A 24,971-nucleotide genomic window follows, 5' to 3' on the forward strand; every position below is an offset into this window, starting at 1 on the left:
AACAAAAATCACGACGTTTCGGAGGCAACACAAGTCTCCGTCATCAGGTGGGACCGTCACAGCCGAATTAGATGCATCAAGCAGCTAATTCGGCTGTGACGGTCCCACCTGATGACGGAGACTGATGACGGAGACTTGTGTTGCCTCCGAAACGTCGTGATTTTTGTTTTTATTTTATTTTCATTAATTTTGATGTTTTACCTCAGTAAACATTGGCAGTCGACTGCCAATGAGCCACCCGTTTCTCGATCTGTACTCGGGGAGAAGAGTGTTGGGTCCGGTTTCGCTTTCACTTGCATACACACTCATCGTTAATTAATAATACTTGTTATTTTTTTCGATTTAAAGCGTTCGTGACTGTAGGGAGTCATCTTCTTGGTTCTTTCGGTAAAGTCACGTAGAAGGGAAGTAATAAAATAATAAAAATAATAAAAATAGAACATAATAAAATAATAATTTTATTTTATTATGTTCTATTTTTATTATTTTATTACTTCCCTTCTACGTGACTTTACCGAAAGAACCAAGAATAAGAAGTCTTCTTGGTTCTTTCGGTAAAGTCACGTAGAAGGGAAGTAATAAAATAATAAAAATAATAAAAATAGAACATAATAAAATAATAATTTTATTTTATTATGTTCTATTTTTATTATTTTATTACTTCCCTTCTACGTGACTTTACCGAAAGAACCAAGAAGACTTCTTATTCTTGGTTCTTTCGGTAAAGTCACGTAGCTACTACTACATATGTCCCTTTCTGCCACATGGCTCACAAACACAGCGGTCACAGAGACAATGTGTCCAACAAGAGGTCGTCACACGCTGCAATGCGCTTTACGCAATTGCGCCCGATAAGAACTGCAGTTTTAACACGAGCACTTTTGAACGGTCGCGTTGCAGCCAGTCTCCGACACTTATCCGCCGTCTCCCGCGCCTCGTATGTGCTCTGAAGAAGGGCCGTCGCCCGAAACGTTGCCGATTACATCTGTTTCGTCGAAGGCCGCAATGTCGTTGGAGAACGTCTCGCGGGCATCCTGTCGTTTGTGTTTGTGCACCACCTCTGATTAAGCCACGGTTGGCTACGTACGGTGCGAAAGAAGTTCAACGTCCAGTACATAGGGGCCGTCCATAAATGACGTCACGCACCTAGGGGGGGTGGGGGGGGTCAGACATTTGTGACGATGTGTGACGAGGGGGTGGGGGGGTTAGAAATGTGACGTCACATCAAAATGCGTAACTTTAAATAAATATAGACAACACGTTCTACTTAATTAGACTTTTTAATAAATGTTTTCTCCTACAACATCAGAGTGCAGCGCCACATTAAATACGCACTACAATGACAACAGTTTAAAGCGATTTGAAGCATGTTTTATATATTTTTTGGGGGGGGGGGCAGAGCTTTGTGACGTCATATTTGAGGGGGGGTCTGACTTTTTGTGACGCCGTGTGACGAGGGGGGGGGGGTCAAAAATCGTCAAAAATCGCATGATATTTATTTAAAGTTGCGCATTTTGATGTGACGTCACATTTCTCAACCCTCTCGTCACACATCGTCACAAATGTCTGACCCCCCCCCTAGGTGCGTGACGTCATTTATGGACGGCCCCTCTCCACAACGACAATACACGATTGCTGTGTGTGCTGCAGCCACATTGTACATCCCTATAGACATGACGTCACACACGCGAAACCATCGTCATCACGCGGCGGTTTTTAAAAACCGATTACGTCACCGACCCTGCCGCGTCGCGACTTTAAAATGTATGCGCGCGGCGACGTCATCCTGCACAGCATTTCGCGGTGGCGTCACCCTCCGCACACACGGGAACGTCATACCACACATAGACGCGCGGTGACGTCATCACGCGCGTGCGCCGATGACGTCATTCCTGCGTACGACCGCGCTTGGGGAACGTCGTTACCTCATACGCGGGGGTGGGGTGCGGGGAGGAGAAAGGGGGGGAGAGGGGGAGGGGGGGCGCGGTGACGTCATCCCGCAAACCAACGCGCGGTCACAGCGCGCGCGTGCGGCGGTGACGTCATACCCGCACCTCGCCGACGGAGACGAGGTGGGGAGGGGGAGAGAGAGAAGCGAGCGAGCGAGCGAGAGGGGTCAGAGGTCGCGCCTTCTCTGCCGGAGCCCATGATCCCCATATGCCCGCTTGTGTCTGTCACTTACGGTCAGTGCTCGCCCCCCATCTCGAACGCGCACCTCGGGACCCCCCCCACGCGTGCGCTCGGCTCTCGGCGCGACGCCTCGGTCGGTCGGGCGGGCGGTCGGTCGGTCGGGCGGGTTGGTTGGTGGGGGAGAAGTCCATCATCGTTGCGCGATGGCGCATTGATTTGTGACGAGAGTTTCGTTCGTGTGCCCGCTGCCCTCTGCTGCTGCTGCCGCTGCTGCTGCCGCCTCTGTCGCTGCCTCTGCTGCTGCCCCTGCTGCCCTTGCTGATGCTGCTGCTGCTGCTGCCGTGGTTTGTTGTGTGGGTGGTGCAGTGTCTGGCCGGCTCGGGGAAGAGGCGAAAATGGCGGCCAGCAATTACTTCGGCTTCACGCACGGCGCGCCGCAGTACAGGTGACGAGACAACACACACACACTCACACTGGCGAGAGAGCGTGTGGCCCGTGTGTGTGTGTGTGGGGAGGAGGGTGGTGGTGGTGGGGATGCGACAAGAGGGGGGTGGGGTGAGGTTCCGCGTCACGGTGGTGGGATGCTGGTTGGGGAGGCCGCGCGCTATGCCGAAGGTGCGAGACGCGACATGACACGGCTCTGTGTGTGTGGTTGTTGTGGTGGTTGTGGTGGTGGTGGTGGTTGTAGAGACGGAGAGAGAGACGAGTTCGTTGACACATTCGTTCTAATCGCTTTGGTCAATCGACGGTCCGCTCATGTACACACGTTCACCTACCAAATGTGCCAACCCACTCACTCGCCCACCACCACCAAATCACCGACCTAATTCGCCCATCATTCATCTGCACATTTACTCACCTACCAAATCACCTACCCCACCCACTTGTTCACATTCTTGATCGGCTAACTACTCATCCTTGCATTCATCCACACATCCATCTACTCACCTACCCACTCGCCCACCACCACCAAATCACCGACCTAATTCGCCCATCATTCATCTGCACATTTACTCACCTACCAAATCACCTACCCCACCCACTTGTTCACATTCTTGATCGGCTAACTACTCATCCTTGCATTCATCCACACATCCATCTACTCACCTACCCACTCGCCCACCACCACCAAATCACCGACCTAATTCGCCCATCATTCATCTGCACATTTACTCACCTACCAAATCACCTACCCCACCCACTTGTTCACATTCTTGATCGGCTAACTACTCATCCTTGCATTCATCCACACACACATCTACTCACCTACCCACTCGCCCACCACCACCAAATCACCGACCTAACTCGCCAAACTCATTCGCCCATCATTCATCTGCACATTTACTCACCTACCAAATCACCTACCCCACCCACTTGTTCACATTCTTGATCGGCTAACTACTCATCCTTGCATTCATCCACACACACATCTACTCACCTACCCACTCGCCCACCAAAATCAATTATCCTGTCGCCAATCCGCTCACCCACTGACCCGTTCATTCACGCACCTGTTCACGAATCCACGACGTTGCCTGGCTAAAGCATGTATAAAACTCTTTAAACAGTCATACTTATTAAAGCACAGCCATCTACTGACCTACATACACATCCATTCACCATGCAAATCATTTGCCCACCCACCTTTCCATGGATAAACTCACATATGCCTCTCTTCATTCCTGGAATCACCAAATCCATCACCTAACCACAAATTCTCCCGTCCACTCAACCGGTCCACCTACCAAACTCGCCCATCCACGTACACATTCACGTGACCAGCCACTCGTCTTGACTGATCTTCTAGCTTACGCGTTGACATTATTACCAGTTTGCACATTCACTTCACCATGAACTCGTCTACGCATTCACTCATCCATTTGCTCGTTTTTAACCACTCATCCATTCAACCATCCACCCATCCTCTCACCTACACAGTCGTATCTGCTGTGCATTCACTCGCCTATCCACCAACCATAGCATATACTGTGTACCCATCCACTCATCCCACCCTGACGCTCATCACTCTGCCACCTCGCTCACCGATGGGTTTGTTCGCTCGCCCAACCCAAGCGGTACACGAACTCGGCCACTAAACCGCACATCATGTGGGTTCGGTCCCACTCGCCCATCATCCACCGTGTAACTGCATAACCGCCTCCATTCACCGAGCCATCAGATCCGCTTGTTGTTGTTGTTCGGAGTAGGGGGCCCCATTGTGCCTAGGCTCATATTGCCACAGGGTATATTAACTGGCGTGTCGCCGATGTTGACAGTGATGGCAAATTGTGTGACCGGCGATTGCTGGTAGCAGGCGTCGTGTGAATCGCGAACAGAAATTATCGCGGCCAAAAACTCTCCTCCTACACCCCATTACTTTGCTTTCGGTTTTTTTTTGGTTTCAAACCAACATCGATTTTCTGTGAATGTTTTTAATAATCATCGTCCCCTTCGTTGACCTTCACGGCAAATTATCTGTTAGTCGGACGTTGTGTTCCCTTTCACGCAAACTCTGTAATTGATTGCAGTCTGATTTGTGTTGTTGTTGTGGCTGTCGGTTGTTTTTAGAAACCCGGCGATTCAGTGCAGGAATTCAATGATTGCTGCAAAAAATTGCTTTGCGCTGCCACTGAAAATCCTGCCCACTGGCACCAAAAGCTTCACAACTCAGTTTAAGTAAAATGTTGTTAATGATGTTGATTTCCTGTTGGAAAGTTATTTTTTTTAACAAATAAGGATCCGCAACTGTGAAAGGTATTTTTCTCGTCTAAAAAAGAGGGACCCATGCCTCCTCATACTTCATACTTTGTGCCTGTTATATTAGGCACGGTCATGTATGGCGGTTGGTGAATTGCACGATGGACTTGAGTTTGATTCCCGGTCACGGCTATAACGTCACTGGCAATGGATCCGGCGAGGAATCATCCCCAGTGGTGATCTTGTATCGGGCTCAAATTCCAAATGGCTCGCATGGCGGATGCAACTCTCTCATGAAATCGTGGGGTTTCTGCGCAAACCGAACAATGTGCTCGTAAGGAGAAGCAAACCGTGGATCACCTCGTGAGATTCCCTGCAGCACCACGATGCACTCCTCAAGATTTTCCAATGACAACACCAGAAGCGGTGGCCCCTGCAGAATATTAGAAAAAGACCCATATAGGTTGGACAGGAGACGCGACAAAGAAGAAGATGACTGGCAAGTGATAGCAGAACCATTTCTGGTGTTGCCCTTGACCAGCCCGAACTGACCCGCTGATGCAGTATGGTCAGACCACCCCCATTCAGTACGGTCAAACAAACCCCTATTCATCCAGCACGGGAATGGCCGCCCTAAATAAATTATTAGTAATCGCCGTTTAGCGTCGAGTAGTGCGCGCAACTGTCGCATAGTGAAGTCAAATTCACACCACTGATGCCGAAGGTGAGCTCAACTAAAATAATGGCTTGGTGCTCACTGGAACATACCCATATTTGGAAAATTTTGCCACGTAAAAAAACAATGTGTGCACCATCAAGCTGTTTTTATATGACTTTACAATTGATATAATTTTCTAACATTTTATGTTAATACAAATTTTTAAACTAGTGCTTCATCCAATCTGTATGTATACGTAAAATATGTAACACTTAATGGCATACTTAATTATTAATGGCATTGATGTTTGTGACTCAGACCATCAAACCCTTCAGGGTCAATACATCCTAAACCACTCTGGGGACATTGCCGGTGGCTGCGATGTGCAGAAACTGACCCCTGCCATAGGAACGTGGAACTCCCACCACTGATTCTGGGCCACCAATAGAGATAAGCGCTCGCTGCCTTGCGATCCATTGAGCACGGGACCACGCTGACGTTTGCTTTGTGGCTTTTTGAAACGAACGCAAAGCGTTTGGTCGCGTGAGGACAAAAGAAAAGTGGGCGAGGTGGCCCACACCCATGATAAGTGGGCATTTGTTAAAAATAGCTTTGTAGCTCATCAGATTCCTCCAGTAGAAATTAATATTCTGATTTTGGAGGGACAGGTTGGTGAATCCCACAGTTTTGTGAGGCTCCCAAAAGCTTGTGGGCTGCGAGGTGGCCGATAGATAGCAGCACAACAAGTGTGTTTCCCCCGATTCCACCCGTGATTCTTCAAAGGTTGTCCCCTGATATGTGTGCTGTGCGCTTTCTCCGAGTTTTTTTTCCCCCCCTCGTAAAGCCGAACACTCGTCCTAAACGAATTGCCCATATATCAGCAGGACTTGACCATAAAAAAGAGAGTCTTGAGACTCAGTGAGGGTTTCCTCTGTAAATGAATGACACCATTTGATAGGGAAAGCAATGATTTTCCCTTCGCACGAGTCTATAAATTGTCATGATTCAGGTTCACGATTTCGTTTTGGGAATCGGTTGTTGGGAAAGGTAAAGATGTAGCCCTGCATTTACTTTCTCACACAACTTCTGGCCAAAGTGTCTCCACTAGAGGGAGCTCTTGAGAACCACTCAAGAGTATTTGACGTCCTCTTCCATGCTGCTCAGATTTCTCGAGAGAGGTTGGGTTCTCTTGTATGGCCAATGAAGAACAACTGTATTCAGTTATCAGTGATTTAGCCATTCAATTGCTTTGAGAGTTGGTGAGTTTCAGATACAACCACCCACTCTTGCTTGAAAATTTATTTTGAGCGCAGTGTGAAGTCACATGGGCTATGGTGTGGAGTTCTTAGCCACAATTGCACACAGGAGCAAGTCTTTGAATTTCCCCTTGTGTGTTAGGTATCCGCGTCTTCCGTGGTTTGTGCAGATCCTGTTAACTGCTGTCCATTGTTTCCGTGGAAGGTGGAAGCCAGGCATTGTGTGGTGGTGGGGTCGCTGATGAGCTGTATGTTTTGGAAGCCAGGCAGTGTGGTGGTGTTGGGGTCGTTGATGAGCTTAGTGTTGTGGAAGCCAGGCAGTGGGTGGTGGGATCGCTTATCGGGTGTTTGGTCCACGACATTTCGATGCTAAAACGCCCAAGTTCTGGACCTCAGCCATGGATGCGGGATGTTGTTAGAATCGTCGTTGATCGGCAGGTTTGGGTCGACTTCCGATCGGTGCAGTTCATTGAGGAGTGTTGCAGCGTCGTGGCACCTACCCGGTGGTGCGATATTTGAGAGTACAGGGAAGCCAAGGCGCTGGTGTAGATGTTAAAGTTCCAGTGATGGTCCACGCGGCAATTTTCAGTTTGGTGTCACTGGGCCGACAGTTGCGGCTTTTTGTCAGAACTGGGGCAGCAGTTCTGTGCGGTTGAGTACACCGCAAGGCATTGGCCCATGTCCGAAGCGCAAATCCATCTACCCCCCAGCTTGTACTGGCCGGTGTGTGAATGAGGTTCACCCTAGATTTTGCCGGTGACCTTTTTTAGCCGGTCATTAAAAGCCAGCGTGCCGTCAAGTGTCTCGCCAAGAAGAGTCCGGTTCTGGTCTCGTCACACCTGTTCCCCCCGCGGCATTGAGTGTGACTTGGGCACTGCTGCGACGACGATCGAATTCCTTGGGTTCGGTGTCGCTCGCCGCTTCCGGAAGTTGCTCCGCCGTTGACTTTGATTGAGGTCGGCGCGAGGAGTGGCATCCGCTGCCCCGAGGCTGCGGGCCCCTTGTAGCCGGTGCCAGGCCGTCCGCGTACAGGGACTTGCGGGACGATGGCTCGTGTAGACGCTGAACATCATCAGCCCCGAGCGCAGACCCCCTGGTGAAGCGCGTTATTCGGGGTGCGGGGTGTGCGCTGACTTTCTCGCCAAGGTAGGCACGCGACATTCACTCGCTCAGCATTTTACAGATCAGCCTGTAGTGTTCAGGCACAAGCGGTAGGATTGTGGCCAGCTTCACCATGAGACCTTGCTTCTAAATCTTATTGTTGGTCGAAGACAGGTGGATGAAAGCGGCGCTGGGCCTGACTTCGCTTTCGAATCCGGCATCAATGTTTCGTTGTAAAGGCCGGGATTTCAGTCACTGCAGCTTCTTTGGGGCCTGAACCTAGCTTGTTGGGAGGATGGCTTCGATGTTGGGGCCGATTCTTCTCAGTATCAGGCACCGCTTTATACTGCTGGGTGGATAGAGGTTGGGGGATTTAAGAAACTTCCGACCGCCCGCACCGGGCGAACGAAACGAACCGCCGACTTCTGCGTCGCAAGTCCCCAGCCGACGTTAAAGACCACAACGACGTTGTTTGTAACAAATGGTTACGCCGTGCAAACGCCGATCGTTAAACGCCTGCATTACGCGCGCCGGTGTCTCTTTACGCGGCTCTGCAGCCAGCAGCCGACGGCCGTGGCCTATTCCCACCCGTCCACGGCCGTTAGCTACACCATGCCGCAGGCGCCCACCGTCTACGCCCCGGCCGCTGCCGCCGCCGCCGCTCCGGCCGCCGCAGCGGCGGCAGCGGCCGCGGCCGCCGCCGCTCGCGCCGCCCCCACCGTGGCAGCGTCGCCGGCATATGGCGCCTACGCCGCCGCCGCCGCTGCCGCCGCCGCCGCAGCGAGCCACGGCGCCGACTACGGGTACGCACAGCGCCAGCAGGAAGCTCCGCCGCCCCCGCCGCCGCCCACGACCACGCAGAACTACCAGGTACTGCGCCTGCCTTGTGCGCTCGTACCACCGCCTGTGGCTGGCTGTCGCCTCTCCGTCTCTCTCCCGTTCTTCCCCATCTCTTCGCTGTCGTCCTTACATCTCACCATTCCCTCCACTCTCGCCATAAACCCCCTTTCCATCTCCCTATCTCCTTGCATGTCTTTCTATTTCCTCTGTCTCCTCGCCTCCCCCCCCATAGCCCCCACCTCTCCAGATCAAATGCCATGTGCCTGCTCGTCTGGTGTTGTGAGCGCCTGAATGTGTCTGGATTTGTGAATTCTACAGGTTAAGAGGCTCCCCACAAAGACTGTGGCCCATTCATCATCATTATTGACGATTCACAACTAAGGTTAACATCCTCAATGCATTGGCTCTGTCTGACTGTCCGACTGTCCGAAGATTGGGGTCACGATAACTCTCACGAAGGTTGACCTCGTGCAGATCAGGCGGCGATTGCAAAGTTGCGTGTGTTTTTTTTTTTATGAAGAACTTACCTCCTCGCGGACGACCGGGTTACATTCGCCAAAGGGGTTGGCTAAAATGTAGCAATATATTCCACAGCTAATTCCGCAGGCCATGGCTGCCGTCATCGGCCATAGGAGGAACCACATGCATGATGTCACACACCTCCCTTTGCCTTGGGAGATGCAAGGACCCGGGCAGGGAAACCAGGTGAGGCAGGCCTGGTTTGCGTGCGTCGGAGGGGGCGGCGAGGGGTGATGACCAGAAGGCCTCAACCGCATTTGTGTTCAAAATTAATGAATTATTATTCCTCCCCTAACCCTTGACCCAAGGAGACCTACACCTATGTGCGCTCGTCGGCTGGGGTCGTCGGATATGACAAGCAATACTACCCACAGCCGGCCGTGTCTCAGCCGCAGCACACCGGCGCCGAGACGTACTATCAGAGCGGTGAGTCGCCGGCTGATGCGGCCAAACGTCCCGGGTCAGCCGGGACGTACGTGTGTTGAACTTCTTTTGCACCATACGTAGCCAACCGTGCTAATGGGAGGTGGTGGACAGTCCCGTATATGCTGCACAAACCATGGCAGTAGATGCGGATACCTGATGCACAACATGGAATTTTAAAAACTCTCCAGTAGTAATGTGTGACCGTGGTCATCCAGAACAGACCATATAACGACGCAATGCCCCGATCTACAAATACGAAGGGGAGACATCACGGCGATGGTACACTACTCCGCTGCTCCTCACGCGGTTATCTGGCTTGACCACCTGAATGTGACATTGCAGTTGTTGCTCTGCGTCTACATCAGCAGCCACACGACAGAAAGAAGACCGTTATAAAAGATAAAAGAAGTTAAACCGTTTAGAAACAACGTCCGGTTGGCCTCTACGGTGATTCGAGTAAGGATCGATCGCGTTGGGATCTACGGATGAAATGCGCCTTACAAATGTAAACGACTGCCATCGTCATTGTCATTATCTTCATTATCTTCTTGGTTCTTTCGGTAAAGTCAAGTAAAAGGGAAGTAATAAAATAATAAAAATAAAATTACTTCCCTTCTACGTGACTTTACCGAAAGAACCAAGAAGATGACTCCCTGCAGTCACGAAAGCTTTAAATCGAGAATTTATCTTCATTATCTTCTCGTTTCTCCGCTTCGTTGTTTCCGCAGTGATCCCGCCGATCACGTCGAGCCTGTCCGTGTCGGCGGCGCAGAAGGTCGGCTTCAGCCAGTCGGCGCCGCAGTTCACCCAGACGCAGCAGCCGCGCCAGGTGACGGCCATCAAGCAGGCGACGCCAAGCACGGCGACGAGTACCTACACCGTGTACCCCGTGAGCTCCGCCGTGCAGCCCGTGGTGGCGGCGGCGCCCGCCGTGGTGCCCTCCTACACGCAGAGCACCAGCTACAGCACCACGCCCGTCACCTACACGGGTACGCCGCACGCGGGATTGCACGCGCACGTGTGTGTGTGGGGCGCGTGTGTGTGGGATGCGCGTGCGTGGGGTGCGTTTCAGAGGTCGCAAACGGGTTTTGATTCCTTACCCGTACCCGGCCGCACCAGGGTCGCAAATGGGTACCCGTACCCGTACCCGGCCGAAATGAGTGACAAACGGTGACTCACCAGTGACTCACGGCCTACCCATACCCGGCCGCACCAGGGTCGCAAACGGGTACCCGTACCTGGCCGGGTACGGGTAGCCGGGTATCGGGTAGGGTACGAGTATCGGGTACCGGGTTGCGACCTCTGGCGCGTTTGCGTGTCTGAACGAGCTACAGCACCGCGCCCTACCATTGCGTTCGTGGGTACGCCACGGCATCCGTCCCATGTGGGACGTGAATGTGTAAATGTGTGTGTGTGTCTGTCCCGTGACCTGCAGCCAGCAGGCGTTCGACACTCCGCGTGGCTTCAAAGTGCACATGGCCTGGCACAAGCGCCATGGTGACGTCACTGCCACTTAGTAGCAATTGGCTGCTTTTGTTGTTGGGGGTGGTGGTGCAGTCGTTAGTGCACTGCACTACGAACCTGGCAAACCGCGTTTGCTTCTCGTTGATGGCCAATAACAGTGGCTTCCCCTCTGTCAACTCAGACTTAAATGAATGCCTGGTGTCGTGTGTGAAACATCACCACGAGGGAGACAAAGATGGCCTGGTGCTGGTCACCCACCCCCTTGTGTGTCGTGCCGGCCTTCATAGGCACTCGCTACCAGCCCTTGCCACAGCAGTCCGTTAAAGGCTTCGCGGGAGATCTTTCTCTATACACTCGCATCTGCGCTGTACGCGGCTTTGCCCTGACACGCGCGTGACCTGCGTGCGCGCGCGCTCGCAGGCGGCGCGTACTCGGGCTACGAGGCCGCGGTGTACTCGGCCGCCACCTCCTACTACCAGCAGCAGCAGCAGCAACAACAGCAGCAGCAGCAGAAGCAGCACGTGTCCCCCTGGGGGGCCAGCGCCTTCAACAAGAGGTCGGCGTTCCAGGGCAAGCCGCCACGGCCCAAGCTCTCGCCCAAGCAGCCGCAGCTGCACTACTGTGACGTCTGCAAGATCAGCTGTGCCGGGCCGCAGGTGATCTTAGCAGGGACGGTTTGCGCCGTGCGCCGGCGGTTCCTCTCCGTTTGGCCGTTTTCCCTTCTTAAGTCGACCCGGCGGTGCCTTGAACCCGGTGACCGGAGTTCGATTCCTAGCCACGGCTAACACCAGCGGTGATTGCTATCTAAACCGGTCCCAGCTCTCCACCCACCCACCCTGCCCTTGACCGTCCCGTACGTGCACACCAGCGTGGTCACACAACGCACGTAATCGACGTGACGTGGGGAGGCCTTCATCCAGCGGTGGATAGAGCTGCAATTCTGTAATTCTTTGTTTAAAGCATTTGTATTTATATGTCGCTTGCTAAATTACCACCGCTGCAGCCCAGGACTCCTTGCGATACAACCCATCTCGACCAATCCAACGCTGTGCTGCAGTAGAGCCTAGGGGGAACTCCAGCGGGAGCTGTCCCTGTGTGGCACAAGGTGTGCACAGCTCTCTTCTCCCGTCCAACCCTTTGTAGAGGCCACTGGGTCCGTGAGCTTCTAGCAGCAGCAGTCGCCACTTTCCCCATTTTACACGCTTTTATTTAACTCACTCTGTCTGTTGTTGTTGTCGTATCCTCAAATCTTGTAACTCTATTTTAACCCACTTCCCAATGTGCTATGGACTGCAAACTTGGTATACTTATGTCATACTGATGACAATACTATATTCTATAAATAAAATAAAATAAGTATTTTTAAACATTAATGTTATGTTATGTTTCCTGGAGTCGTGGAGTTCTGCCATTACGAGTAGGGTACATTTCATTAAAGCGTGTTTAAAAAAAATATTTTTAAATATTACTTATTGCAATCGTCATCGTCATATCCCCTGCTGATATTTCCTCATCACTGCTCTTCTCTGGTGTCTCCTCCCGTCCATTAGTCCATTTTTGTCTAGGACACCCTCTGCCTGCCTCTTCCGCTAGTGCTGCCATGGCCGTTTGGTGCCATTCTTCCGACGTGACCGCACACCGTCGCAGTTCCTTCACTCCCGTCTTGTTTTTGTTCGCTCCATCTTCAAGTTCCCCCCCCCAGTGTCTTCATCGCTCATTCCTTCTCACGTCCATTACTGCCGAGCGACGCGCAGCACCGGGCCTGCGAGGCTGGCTCTCGGTTGCATTCCCCCTCGCTCTCTCGCGCGCCCTCCTCCCGACAGACGTACCGCGAGCACCTGGAAGGGCAGAAGCACAAGAAGAAGGAGGCGGCCGCCAAGGCGGGCACGGCGACCACCACGACGGCGGGCCGCGCCACCCAGCATCAGCTGCGCTGCGAGCTGTGCGACGTTACGTGCACCGGAGCCGACGCCTACGCAGCGCACATCCGCGGTGCCAAGCACCAGAAGGTGCGGGGAAGCCTGCCGATTGGTCCGTGGGGAAATGTTATGAGGCCGTGAAGGTTTCCTGAAGGTGTTGTTCTTTGTGTAGTCGATTTCCTAATTCGGGCACCTAACTAACTACTGTAGTCAAAGACGATCGCACTAAGCATGGTCTTTTAACAATAAAAATTTTATAATGAAAATGAAAAACCCCGACAGCCACGAAGCACAGCCTCCGACTCGCGCTGTCCCAAAAATGGCGGGAAGAGAAAATGGCTCCGTCCCTCTTAACGTGACGGCAAAATATAAGTTGCCTGCATTTGTGAGTTGCGGGCGCTGCGCGTGACCTAATGGCGGAGGTGCTCGCGTGCGCGTTAAGGTGATATTACACTTAAACTAACTACGTTTTACACCAGGTTGGCTCCGCACGAAGTTTGCACGCTCATCTCCCCCATCCCGGCGCCGCGACGATGAGCCTCGCGGTGACCCATGGTCAGGATTCCGACCAAAGCTGCCGCGCTTGAGCCGTGATCTCTCTCTCCCCCCCCCCCAACACCCCCTTGCGCACCAGGTCGTGAAGCTACACACTAAGCTCGGCATACCCATCCCGGAGCCCGCTCAGGACAGCCAGCCCGCCGCCACCGCCACCACCACGGCGGGGGCCAAGGCGGCTTCCGCCACGGCCAGCGGTGCCGCGGCCGCGACGGCGGCTGCTAAGGGAACGCCGGCGTCCACGCCGGCCGCTGCCACCGCCGCTGTCGGCGCCGCCGCTGCCGCCGCTGCGTCTATCGCATCGCCAGCAGCTAAAGTGTTGCCCAAGAAAGTGGCGACCCCCAAGATCACATTTGTCGGCAAGTGTCTCGTGCGTGTGTGTTGTGTGGGGGCAGGTTGTTGAGCGGTCCCTCGTGTTGGTGGTCATGACGCTCGGACGTTCAAAGAACCACGCTGCGACTTCGGAAACTTCTCCAGCGCGAACGTTCTCTAGAAATCCATAATAGAGTTTTTTTGTGGTTAGATCGCCACCACCCGACACGGCCAACGAGTAAGGGTTGTCACGTAGACGGAACGTGCCATTCGTTGCGAGTACATTCATAATAGGTTTTTGGGTCAGATCGCGTTATTTATAAATGTGTCGTAACCCTCCACCACCCGACACGGCCAAACAGTAAAAAATGTGTCACGTTTTTCAAAGGAAAAAATAATTCACTTCTTTGGCCCACCGCTGTGCTGAAGAGAGAATCAACAGCATTAAAAAAAAAATTTGAGCAGCACGACGTTTCGCTGATAATTACAATCAGCTTCATCGGGCAAGAATGGTGAAGCTGTCCAGTTGCTTCCGGTCTTAAATAGAGCAGCATCAGGGTGACGTCATCATTTAATTAAATTCAATCTGGTGCAGTGATTCGAGGCAAAGAGGGGGAGGGTATTGTACAAGTACAGCACACTTGTGTGTTGGAGAGCCAAGCCACAACATTTACAATTTGAGTACGACGTTTTGACCAGTAATTACAATTAGCTTCATTAGGCCAGATTTGTGTAAAAATCCTATTTCCTTCCTTAAAGAGAGGGGTCGATGTGATGGCATCACTTGTGAGCACTTCCTGCGTGAAGTGGGGTGGGGGGATTAATGAACGCATAGAAATACAATTCGTATCCATTGGCGGTTAGGTTATTTATAAGGTAATCAACGTATATTATGCATGGACATTATGCATGCTCATTGAACTTGTGCATCGTGTCGATTGTGTCGACTAAAATAGCCGAATTGGCAAGTTCTGTTTACGTGACAAACCTTGCCGATTGGCCGTGTCGGCTGGTGGCGGGTTTAACGACACATTTATATTTTCACGCAATCGAACCCAAAGCAACTTGTATCATGGATGATATTGGTCGTGAAAGCGTACGTCTTCTTGGTTCTTTCGGTAAAGTCACGTAGAAGGGAAGTAATAAAATAATAAAAATAAAACATAATAAAACAATTCTCACGACGTTTCGGCCACAACGCAAGCAGCCGTCTTCAGGTGAAGAATGAGACATTGCCAAGCTAGGAGCTTATATATAAGCTGAGTTGGAGGTGGAAGAAGAAGAGAGCCTTAACAAAAGAATGTGCATATCAAGAGGAATTTAGCATATTCATGGGAAATGCGTACGTGTTAAACCGTTCTCTAGAAAGTAACTTTTGTCTCCTTACGCTTTGGAAAACCCCGTGGATATAGCCATTCTGCTTCCGTAGGAATGTGGAATTTCCGCCGTTGACTTGGTAGCCGCCGATAGGGATCTGCGTTCTTCCAACGCTTGTTTTGCTTTTGGGGGAAGCCGCGAGTCGTCTGGCACGCATACATGCACAGCACTTACGTCAATGCACTGCTGGATGAGGCTCCTCAAACCGTTCGAATCACAGGGGTTATTTGCCATAATAGAGGTGTTTTTTTGGGTTAGATCGCTTAAATATAAATGTGTCATTAACCCTCCATCAGGTCAATACAGCCAAATACTAAGGTTTGTCGTGTAAACGAAATATGGAAATTGGTTACTACTTCAGCACACCGGCCGTGTGTTGGAGAGTAAACCCACACACATTTACAATTTGAGTACCCGTGACATTTCGCTGGCGATTACAACAACAACAACAACCAGCTTCATCGGACGATATGCCAGAATCGCGAGGGTCATATTTGGCCATGCTCCACCACGTATGAAGGCGTGGAGCGTAGACTTGGGAGCACGACAACGGACTTTGCTGAACCGCTCTCCGCTGACATTGTACGTACATATACGTACGTTATGTTCAACTTCTTTCGCACCACGATACGTAGCCAACCGTGCTAATCGGAGGTGCGGGTGAAGGACAACAAACTTTAAAAGAGAAAAAGCAGCTCTAAAGAATTGTGTTTTCAAATTGACGCAGCCTCACAACCTAGGACGTAGCCAGATCTGACGCCGACGATGACGCCGACGATGTGGTGGGTCCGCGGCATGGCGCGCGGGGCAGGTGGCAGCAAGCTGCAGACGACGGGCGGCAAGATGGAGGAGGTGAAGGTGGCGGAGTTGAAGGCGGCGGAGCAGCCCATCGTGTGCCAGGGCGAGGAGGCCGTCGAGTCGTCGCCCGTGCAGGACGTGCTGCCCGTCGGATACGACTACGTGGAGGAGGTGGGCACAGGCGCCGGCAAACGCCGCGCGTGTGTGCGCACGCACGTAGCCTTCGTGTTGCGTAGCCTTGGTGTACGTACGTACGTGAGTATGTCGAGCATGTAGCCAAGCGTACCCATCGGAGGTGCGGCAAATCACCGGAATGGGAAAAAATCCGGTGGACGAAATATAGTCCGGTCTTGTAAAGAAATGTGTTTGTCTAGAGATGATGATTTAAAAGTTGCATAGCTCCAGTGGCTTCCTAATAACGGAAGGAAGGGCTTTGCAGATGGCCGTAGTAGCGCATCTGAAAACGCCACGCGATGCAGGGACCAGCGTCGTTCAAAAATATACCGTCGGGGAAAGTGCTGTTAGCGAGTAGCACCTATGAAGGCCGGCAATGCACACGAGGGGGCGGGTGGCCAGCCCCGAGTCTGGCTGCCTTTGTTTCCGGAGTGGCGATGTTACACATTGCAACGGGTACTCATTTAAGGCTGAGTTGACCTAAGGGAGGCTCAGGACCAGTTCACATAATCGCCACTGGTGTTGGCTGTGAGCAGGACTCCATCTTGGGTCGCCGGGTTCATAGCGTACACTCTAACCGCTACATTACCGCATACGCGTGAGTTGGTGGGGTGAATGAGTATTTTTGTGAGCTGCAATGTGGTGTTTGTGGGTGCTGGTTAAACTCGTTGTTCTGCATGAGCCGATACAAGCCAGTCTGGTAGGCCCAGGAGGGGTGTGGGGGGAAATCAAAACGTTCACACAAAAAAACAACAAACGTAACCAAAGATAACTGGAAACGCCAATGGTCGCCCTACGCAGGTCTGCAACGACGACGGGCGAGTAATCCGATTCTACTGCAAGCTGTGCGAGTGCAGCTTCAATGACCCAAACGCCAAGGAGATGCACCTCAAGGGGCGCCGCCACCGCCTGCAGTACAAGGTACGCTGAGGCGCTGGGGCGCTGGGGCGCTGGCTACGCTGGGGGCGCTGGGTACGCTGGGGGGGGCTGGGGCGCTGGGGTGCTGGGTACGCTGGGGGCACGGCCCAGGGCCGCTCGCTGTGGCTTTTCTCCCGTGTTTTTTTACGTCAAATAAAGATGAAAGCCCTCCCTCGCCCGCCTGCCCGCCCCGCGCGCAGAAAAAAGTGAACCCGGAGCTGCAGGTGGAGGTGAAGCCGAGCATCCGCGCCCGCAAGTTCCAGGAGGAGCGCGTGCGCCTCTCCTTGCAGAAGGAGGAGTACTGGCGGCGGCGCGAGGAGGACGAACGCTGGCGCCAGGAGATGAGGTGAGCGGCGTCATCGGCGACTGACTCACGGTCACATTTGAGTTTCCCCCATCTTAGCCAGCGCACAGCCCTACCCGCTCACCTGCCCGCCCGCTCACCTGCCCGCTCGTTCACTCAGGCCGTGCGGCGCCATCTCTCGCAGGCGCTACGAGGAGGAGTTGTACTGGCGCCGCGTGGAGGAGGAGGGACCGTACTGGGAGGAGCGCTGGCGTTTCGACGGCTTCCCGCCAGGACCCATGCACCGCCCGGGTCCCCCCATGGCCCCCCCAGCTCCCATGGTGGGTGCTTGCAAATTGTATCGGGGGAAATCTTGATTTAGACTCGAAGAATTCGATGGGCTACGAAGCCCCTTTTCACGGATGTCCAGTAAAGTGAGGGTCGTCCCCGGTCTCGTGAGTTCTCGCGGCAATCCGTGAGACGGTTCGTTGCAGTTTATTTTGAAGTGCCCTACGAGCCGAGAAGCTCTTAAATCGGCTTCCATCAACAAAAACAACACCACCGCTTCGGCAAACGCAGCAATTCACAGTCAAAGAAATCAATAATACACTATAACAGAGAAGAGGAATAAAAACAATTGAGAGCAAATCACGATGCGCTGCCGTTGTGCCGCGCCGCAGGCGATGCGCCGCCCGGACTCGCTAGAGGACCGGCAGGTGATGGGGAAGCACACGCTCATCTACCCGACGGAGGCCGAACTGTCCGCCGTGCAGAACATCGTCTCCCACGTGGAGCGCGCCCTCAAGCTCGTCTCCGTCCTCTACAGCCTCCCGGCCGCCGCCGCCACCGCCACGGCCGCTTCCACCGCGCAGGAGAGCGCGTGAGTTACGAGCGTGTACACCGCATGTGAGCATCTTGGCGGCGGAGTCGCGAGTGGAAATCGACGCCAAGGGGGGGAGCCGATCGGTGGCCATCTCCCCCGCCACCTGACGTGTTGGCCACCGCCGCGCAAGATGACGCGCGAGTGCAGCACTGCGCGGTGCGTCGGGCAGTCGCGATAGCAACTTCTTCCCCTCTGCGTTATTCCCACCGGGGTGGTTTGGTTGTCGTTTTTGTGATCGGTGAAAGTCGTAGAATTGACGATCGAACAGAAGTTCTGTTTTAGTCGCGGTCGAACCAATTGGGCACGAGCGACAGTCCGTAACGGCGCGTTGCATTCGATCGCTGTCGGTCAGCGCTACCATCTTGTCGCTTGTCGAAACGCACGTTGGAACCCGTCGCCGCCTAATCCGTGCGCATGCCGCTCCCACGCCGTTGCCGGCTCCCTCTCCCCCCCGGCGCTTGCAGCGCGCCGCCGCCGGCCGACAAGTCGGACCCTCCGCCGCAGCGGTTGCTGAAAGGCGTGATGCGCGTGGGGCTGCTGGCCAAGGGGCTGCTCCTGCGCGGAGACCTCAGCGTGGAGCTGGTGCTGCTGTCCGTGCAGAAGCCGACAAAGTCGCTGCTGCTGCGCGTCGCCGACGCGCTGCCTGCGCAGCTCGCCGTGCGTACCCCAACCCCCCGAACCCCCCTCCCTCCCTCCCTCTCTCTCTGCGCACACGCACGCAGCGACGCATGCAAGCACCTACGCATGACCTCCGTCGATTTGTGGAGTTATGAGATGACGGCGAGAGGAGACACGAACAGTGACCGTTCTAGACTAAGACTCAAAGTCTAGAGCAGCGGTTCCTAAGCGTGTGAACACGGTGATCTGCAAATTGTATTTGAGGGTTGACAGTGGCGCGCCGGGTCTAGAGAGATCGGGAACCTCAGGTGTGGTGAACAACATCCACACCTCACCGTGTGGAATTCACGGCCGGAGGAGTCCAGCGAGAGTCGATTCTATATGCGAGTGGCGCGCGATGTTTGCCGCTTTGTTACGCATCTCTCTTTGATGTCGCGCTCTCGACCTCTGACCCCGGCCGCCCCCGCCCCCACCCACCGTTCTCCGCACGACGCCGCCAGTTGGTGACGGATAAGAAATATGAGGTGACAAAGAAGGTGGACGAGGCGGCGGTGTTAATCAGGGCGGTGGGCGAGCCCAAGACCGAGGTGATCGTCCACCTGACGTCCCCGGACATGCGGGAGCTGCTCTCGGACACGCGGGACAAGGACGCAGGTCGGTGCCCCCGTCGGCGTCCCGTCCGTTGTGTGCGGTCTCGCGATCCGAGCAGAGTTGATCCTGGTCCTCGCTCGCTCGCTCGAAAAGACTGTCTGGGAATAGCCCCCGATGCTGTAGGCCGTGGGATGTGTGAGGTGGCCAAGAGATGGGAGCACAGTTATCGATAATTATCGAATCCTCCTCGCATGCGGCGGGGGTTTTTTGCCGGGCCCTCCGGTTTCCTCCCGCACAAAGCCAAACGCTCATTACTGCCATTGGCCAAACATCCCAAGGCAGCAGGACCCTAACTGACAAAGTGAAAACGCCTGGATGTTGAATGCAGGCGTGTTGGCATGTAATCTCACCAACTGCCACACAGGCAATTCCGGGACAGCCCTGGCCCCGAGTGTGCGTGCGTGTGTGTGTGATCACGTGTGGTTCGCGCCACTGCGCGACAATTGCCGGTCATGGCTAACATCGGTGGTCATTTTTGGAACCTGTCCTGGGCCTTTCGCCTAAGTTGACACAGCCTTGAATGAGTACCCGGTGCGCTGTTTAAATATCGCCACTGAGAAGACGAAGGCGGCCGGGCCCGCGGTGTCTGGCTTAAAAACACCCATTGTCGTGCGCCGTGCCGGCCTTCATAGGTGCTCTCTAAGAACACTTGCCCCAACGACCTGCGTAGGCTTTACGGGTTATCTATGCGTCTCTGTGCGTGTGTGTGCATGTCCGTGCCTGTATGTGTGTGTGTACGTGCGGAAGGTCCGGGTGTGACGTTACTTGCCTGCGTAGGAGTGGGCCGCCGTGGCTGTGAATGGTACATGGCGGCCCGCTTCTCCACACACGTTCGTTCTAGCGGGAGGGTTTGTTTTCTCCGAAATCCCCCCCCACCTCCTCCCTTCCCATCACCCCCCCTCCCCTTCACACAACAACCCCCCCCCCCCCTTTCCCATCCATCTGGTCGATCCACTTTGATGAATCTGTGTTCAGCTTGCAGGTGACCAATCAGGAGGCTCCTTGCTGCAGACCGCTCCGATTGGCCGCCGCTGCTGCTGCACTGTGGAGGATTTTTGACCAATCAGTCACGAGTTTCCACAAGGCGTTACTGCCACTATTGAGCCCCCGTGCCAGGGAGGGCGAGTCTGTGCCGTGGGATGGTTTCCTTGGGCCTCTGGACAGTGACAGTGACGGACCGACTCCACCATGGACCATAGACCCAGACTGACGCCCCCGCCTCTGACAGCCTCTGTAGAGCAGCGCTTCTCAACTCGTGGGTCCCCCGGGTGGGGTGGGCCCCACACTCCTCTCCCCCCCCCCACCCCCCACAAGGCCGTGGGAAGTGGTCAACAGAACGGTTGCAGAGATGCTCCGATCTCTTTTCACAAAATGTTATGTATTTTGCTACCCATTACGCAGCTGATTTAGTTGACTGAAGAGGATGCAAGTTTATTAGCTTTTATTCCAATTATTTGGAGCATTATTGACGGATTTGCTGAGGTTGTTTGTTTGTTTATAATTTGTACAGCTTTCCCATGAACACTTTATGGCATTCTTCGGGTAGTTTTAATTTGGGGAAAATATCTCATTGTTGCATGGGCGATCCGTGAAAATCATTTTAGCATTGAGTCATCGACACTGAACTCTAGACTGACTGACGGACGCCGTCTTTGTAGTCTTTCGACAATGATAGACCGGCACGCTAATTTTAATGCCGTCATCGAATACCCACGTTTGACACACACACAACACACCGCCTTTGCCTACGGAAACTTTCCCATTGCTCAGGCGCGTCGCTCCTGGCCGCTTTCTAGACCGACGAGCTGCGTCCGAAGGGGGGGGGGGGGGGGGGGGGCGGGGCAGAAGCTCCACTTGGGAGCCACATTTCGCAGTCGCTGACATTCAGCGATTCCCGACTGCCGAGATCACGACGGCCCCGTAAAACACACCGGAGGGAACTGCCGACGCGGCTAAGAGCGAAGAGACGCGACGACGATAGCAAAAAAAAATTGCTTTTTTCAAAACCCAGCCGGTGTGCCGTTTTGGCCAATGGGAGGGTGGGGGGGGGGGGCGGAGGGGCCCTTTCGTCCGTGGCCTGGCAGTTAGTTGCGCTTGAGCCCGTGTCCGAGATGCGCTGGCTGGCTATCCGCGTACGGGGGGGGGGTGTACGTCCCTTCCCCGCGGTGTCCCGAGCCGTCCGGAATTACGGAGCGCCGTGCGGGGAGTGGCACCAACTTTGACGTCCGATTTATGAATGATCGGTGACGATGGTGAACAGAGGAGTGGTGGCGGGGGGCCATGAAGGATGTCGATGTTTCATCACCGCCAGCCTTCTTCAGGACCGATATCGTCCTTCAGCAGAAGGCCATTCGGTCGAAACGCCGGCATCCTTTTACCTCCCACCGCCCCCCCCCCCATCACGTGTCCACAAATGGCTGACTTGACTTTTTTTTGCGCTAAAACCCAAAAAAGCGTAAGCTCCGGGGATCCGCGCGTCGCGCCCGTAATTCCGTGCGCCCACCCGACAGTTCCCATTTGCAGAAAAAAAAAAACCCCCCTCGCGACGGAATGTTGCCGCAGACGATGCCTCAAAAGTCAGAGCTGTACTCTGATGGCAGTTGAATCTGCGGCGGTAGCGTTTGCTTTATTTTTTGTCTCGACGCTAAAACAAAATGAAAAACAAAACACCATTATACCATATTCTTGGTTCTTTCGGTAAAGTCACGTAGATAGAAAATAAAATTAAAATAAAGCTAATAAAATTTAACGAAATAAAAATGTAAAATAAAAGTAATAAATTGAAAAGAATAAAATAAAAAAACCCACGATGTTTCGATCGCAACACAAGCGGTCTTGTATTTTTATTTCATTTTCTATCAACGTGGCTTTACCGAAAGAACCAAGAATATGAATTGCTGCAGTCACGAAAGTTTTAAAGTCACCATTATACCCAACTGGTCAAACACCCGTCCCTCACCAAGACTGTGCACAATCCGTTTTAGATGTAACCACCGGTACGGCGAAAGACCCCCCGGACGTCTTGGACAGGCAAAAGTGCCTTGACGCCCTGGCAGCCCTTCGCCACGCTAAGTGGTTCCAGGTTCGAATTCCGTTTCTACTCCTGTGGCCTTATGAGCACATTCTATCGCTAAGAGAGTAAAGTAACAAAAAAAATAAGCGTTTTAAAACCAGATACCCGCGCACTCCGATTTTTGGGTTTTTCCCCACCACCCGCGTTGGTGCCATCCTCTTCGCTCATTCGAATGGAAGCAGTTGAAAGTGTCCTTGCCGTTAAAAACGGGTTTAGTTTCCCGTCGCAGTCAAACCTGTCAACCCCTTATCAGTGCCCTCTTTTATTACAGACTAATTCAGACCTTATTGGTCACCCCGTGCCCTTATAAATCTCAACGTTCATCCTACAAGTCCTGCAACGGCTGTACGTCGTATGGACCTCAAAACTCAATTTCCCTGTACAAGAATACGGGGTTGAACCGTATGGGTTGACAGGTATGCAGAGTGACGCGACGCTCGAGTTTGGCACCCACCCTGGCTCACTCAAGGACTGTTTCATTCGGCGCGAAGGTTTTATTTGTTGCAGAAACTCCGTCAATGCAGTTGTGCGGTCCTTTCCGGGTTAGGCTGAGCGTTCAGCTTCTGCCCGCGCGCGACTGCGGGCATCTTCGGCGGGCGAAGACGCTCGCGGTCGTGCTTGGGGGGAGATTCTGAACCGAGGCCTCGCCCGGGAAAGGCGAAGCTCTCGAAAGGACGTTCGGTCGACTGGGCATTATTTTCACCCCAGTCGCGAAGTCCCTTTGGCTCACGGAGTTTGAAGTAAAGTAACGCTATCGTCGTGCAAAGCTTTAGATGTGAACGTTTGAAGCCGAATTGATTGAAACAAAAAAAACATGAAAACCCAAAAATTGGATGCGCGTTAATTGTTGTATTAAGAGCAAGCTGTTTTGAACCCGTTAATGTCATTAAAAAATGACCAGAAAGTAAATCCAGTCCGTAGAAACTTTGACTAATCGTTGATGTTAACCATGCTAATGATAAAACAGTGAGTTGATGTTAACCCTTGTAACGAGTAACCGGAGCCGGCTGTCCCAACCAGTGACACGGCGGCGCTCCGCTGTGCAGCAGATAACGACGAGAGAAAAAAAAAAAAAATCTGTTTTTGTTCCTTATCGAGTGAGATGTTTTATTTAATTTCGTTTTATTTTGCTAATTTCTGGTCATTGTATGTGCCAAATCCTTTAGCTATGTAGTCGTTTTTTTCCCCCATGGCAATTTTTCATAAGGCTGCAAGCAAGTAGCCCAGTGATTAAAGCGCGTGCTGCTTCTCTACGTGAATATATATTTGCTTTCTTTCCTTTGACCTTCAGTTTCTTTATCCGTATTGCGATACTTAAATCTCAACGTGACGGCACGCAGTTTTTTTTCGTGGTGTTGGCGATCGGCAGCAGCCGGCGTAGAGACGAGGAACGGCGGACCAAAAATGGAAGCACGCGTTTTTATGTTCGTGAAACCGGCCGCTTTTACAAAAGTTTAATTTGCAATATCACAGCCAGCTACATTAAAAAAAATAACAGACTAAATTTTAAATTCCGCGACAGTCGCCAAACTAAACCCCCCTGTCGGCAACAGCCCCGGATCAATCCGGTGACGGCGCGGGAAATCAACATCGCACTCGGCATCGTACTTGGCCATTCAAACGTTCCCCCCCCTCCCCTCCGGTTTCTGCACAACGGGGATCGGCGGATCATCGGTTTCGCTTGGCCGTGTTAAAGGAGCCGTCGTTGCTTCCGCCGGATTGTCTGGTGTGCTTTGCTAAATCTGCCGAAGCGCGTTCTGGCGTTTATTCCGGAAGGACGGCCACACGGCCGGATAGCCGCACAGGCAGGCGAGCAAACGAGCTCTCGTCTAAGAGGCTTCGCCGGCTGCTGCCGCCACCGCCACCGTCACGAACACCAGCGGCGAGAACGTCGGCACGAGACCGCCGCGGTGGCGACGCCGCGGTAACACGGCCGGCGCGGAGCCGCGGGGTGCACGCCCGCCACGGCGCCGTTAGCGACGATGGATTTGTGTTGTTGTTTTGTTTTCTCGTGTGCGCGCTTCTTTGCGTTGGGTGGCGCCCCCCCCCGCTGTTCTAACGATGGCGACAGGCTAGGGCCACGGGCCTGCAGTCGTGCGTCGTCGTCATGCGCGTCCTGCGCGACCTCTGCTGCCGTGTGCCCACGTGGGGGAGCCTGCCCAGCTGGGTGAGATCTCGACGACGATGATGATGATGATGACGACGACGACGACGATGACGACGACGACGATGATGACGACGACGACGATGATGACGACGATGATGACGATGATGACGACGATGACGACGATGACGACGATGACGACGACAACGATGACG

The 24,971-nt window shown here is 53.4% G+C and overlaps 1 protein-coding gene across 7 annotated transcripts in view; it reads left to right on the top strand.

Annotated features, from left to right (window-relative positions):
- Nucleotides 1-2,059: 2,059 nt before the first annotated feature.
- The window catches only part of ZFR (zinc finger RNA binding protein), a 28,367-nt gene continuing 5,455 nt past the window's right edge, over nucleotides 2,060-24,971 (top strand). Inside the window, exons 1-18 of one of the 7 annotated variants that reach the window (XM_078618727.1) lie at nucleotides 2,060-2,183; nucleotides 2,497-2,575; nucleotides 8,400-8,712; nucleotides 9,277-9,387; nucleotides 9,510-9,627; nucleotides 10,356-10,616; nucleotides 11,512-11,747; nucleotides 12,915-13,100; nucleotides 13,645-13,924; nucleotides 16,066-16,223; nucleotides 17,028-17,147; nucleotides 17,345-17,490; nucleotides 17,609-17,768; nucleotides 18,108-18,307; nucleotides 18,775-18,967; nucleotides 19,429-19,582; nucleotides 22,564-22,661; nucleotides 24,724-24,819. In XM_078618727.1, the coding sequence (XP_078474853.1) occupies nucleotides 2,147-2,183; nucleotides 2,497-2,575; nucleotides 8,400-8,712; nucleotides 9,277-9,387; nucleotides 9,510-9,627; nucleotides 10,356-10,616; nucleotides 11,512-11,747; nucleotides 12,915-13,100; nucleotides 13,645-13,924; nucleotides 16,066-16,223; nucleotides 17,028-17,147; nucleotides 17,345-17,490; nucleotides 17,609-17,768; nucleotides 18,108-18,307; nucleotides 18,775-18,967; nucleotides 19,429-19,582; nucleotides 22,564-22,661; nucleotides 24,724-24,819 (2,946 nt within the window). In that variant the 5' untranslated portion in view covers nucleotides 2,060-2,146. Of the gene's footprint in view, nucleotides 2,184-2,496; nucleotides 2,576-8,399; nucleotides 8,713-9,276; nucleotides 9,388-9,509; nucleotides 9,628-10,355; nucleotides 10,617-11,511; nucleotides 11,748-12,914; nucleotides 13,101-13,644; nucleotides 13,925-16,065; nucleotides 16,224-17,027; nucleotides 17,148-17,344; nucleotides 17,491-17,608; nucleotides 17,769-18,107; nucleotides 18,308-18,774; nucleotides 18,968-19,428; nucleotides 19,583-22,563; nucleotides 22,662-24,723; nucleotides 24,820-24,971 lie in introns of those variants that run through there. The other 6 variants (XM_078618729.1, XM_078618728.1, XM_078618730.1 and 3 more) reach the window with 6 other exon arrangements.

Source organism: Lampetra planeri, chromosome 59 (assembly GCF_965212315.1).
Source record: "Lampetra planeri chromosome 59, kcLamPlan1.2.h2, whole genome shotgun sequence".
Classification (NCBI taxonomy): domain Eukaryota; kingdom Metazoa; phylum Chordata; class Hyperoartia; order Petromyzontiformes; family Petromyzontidae; genus Lampetra; species Lampetra planeri.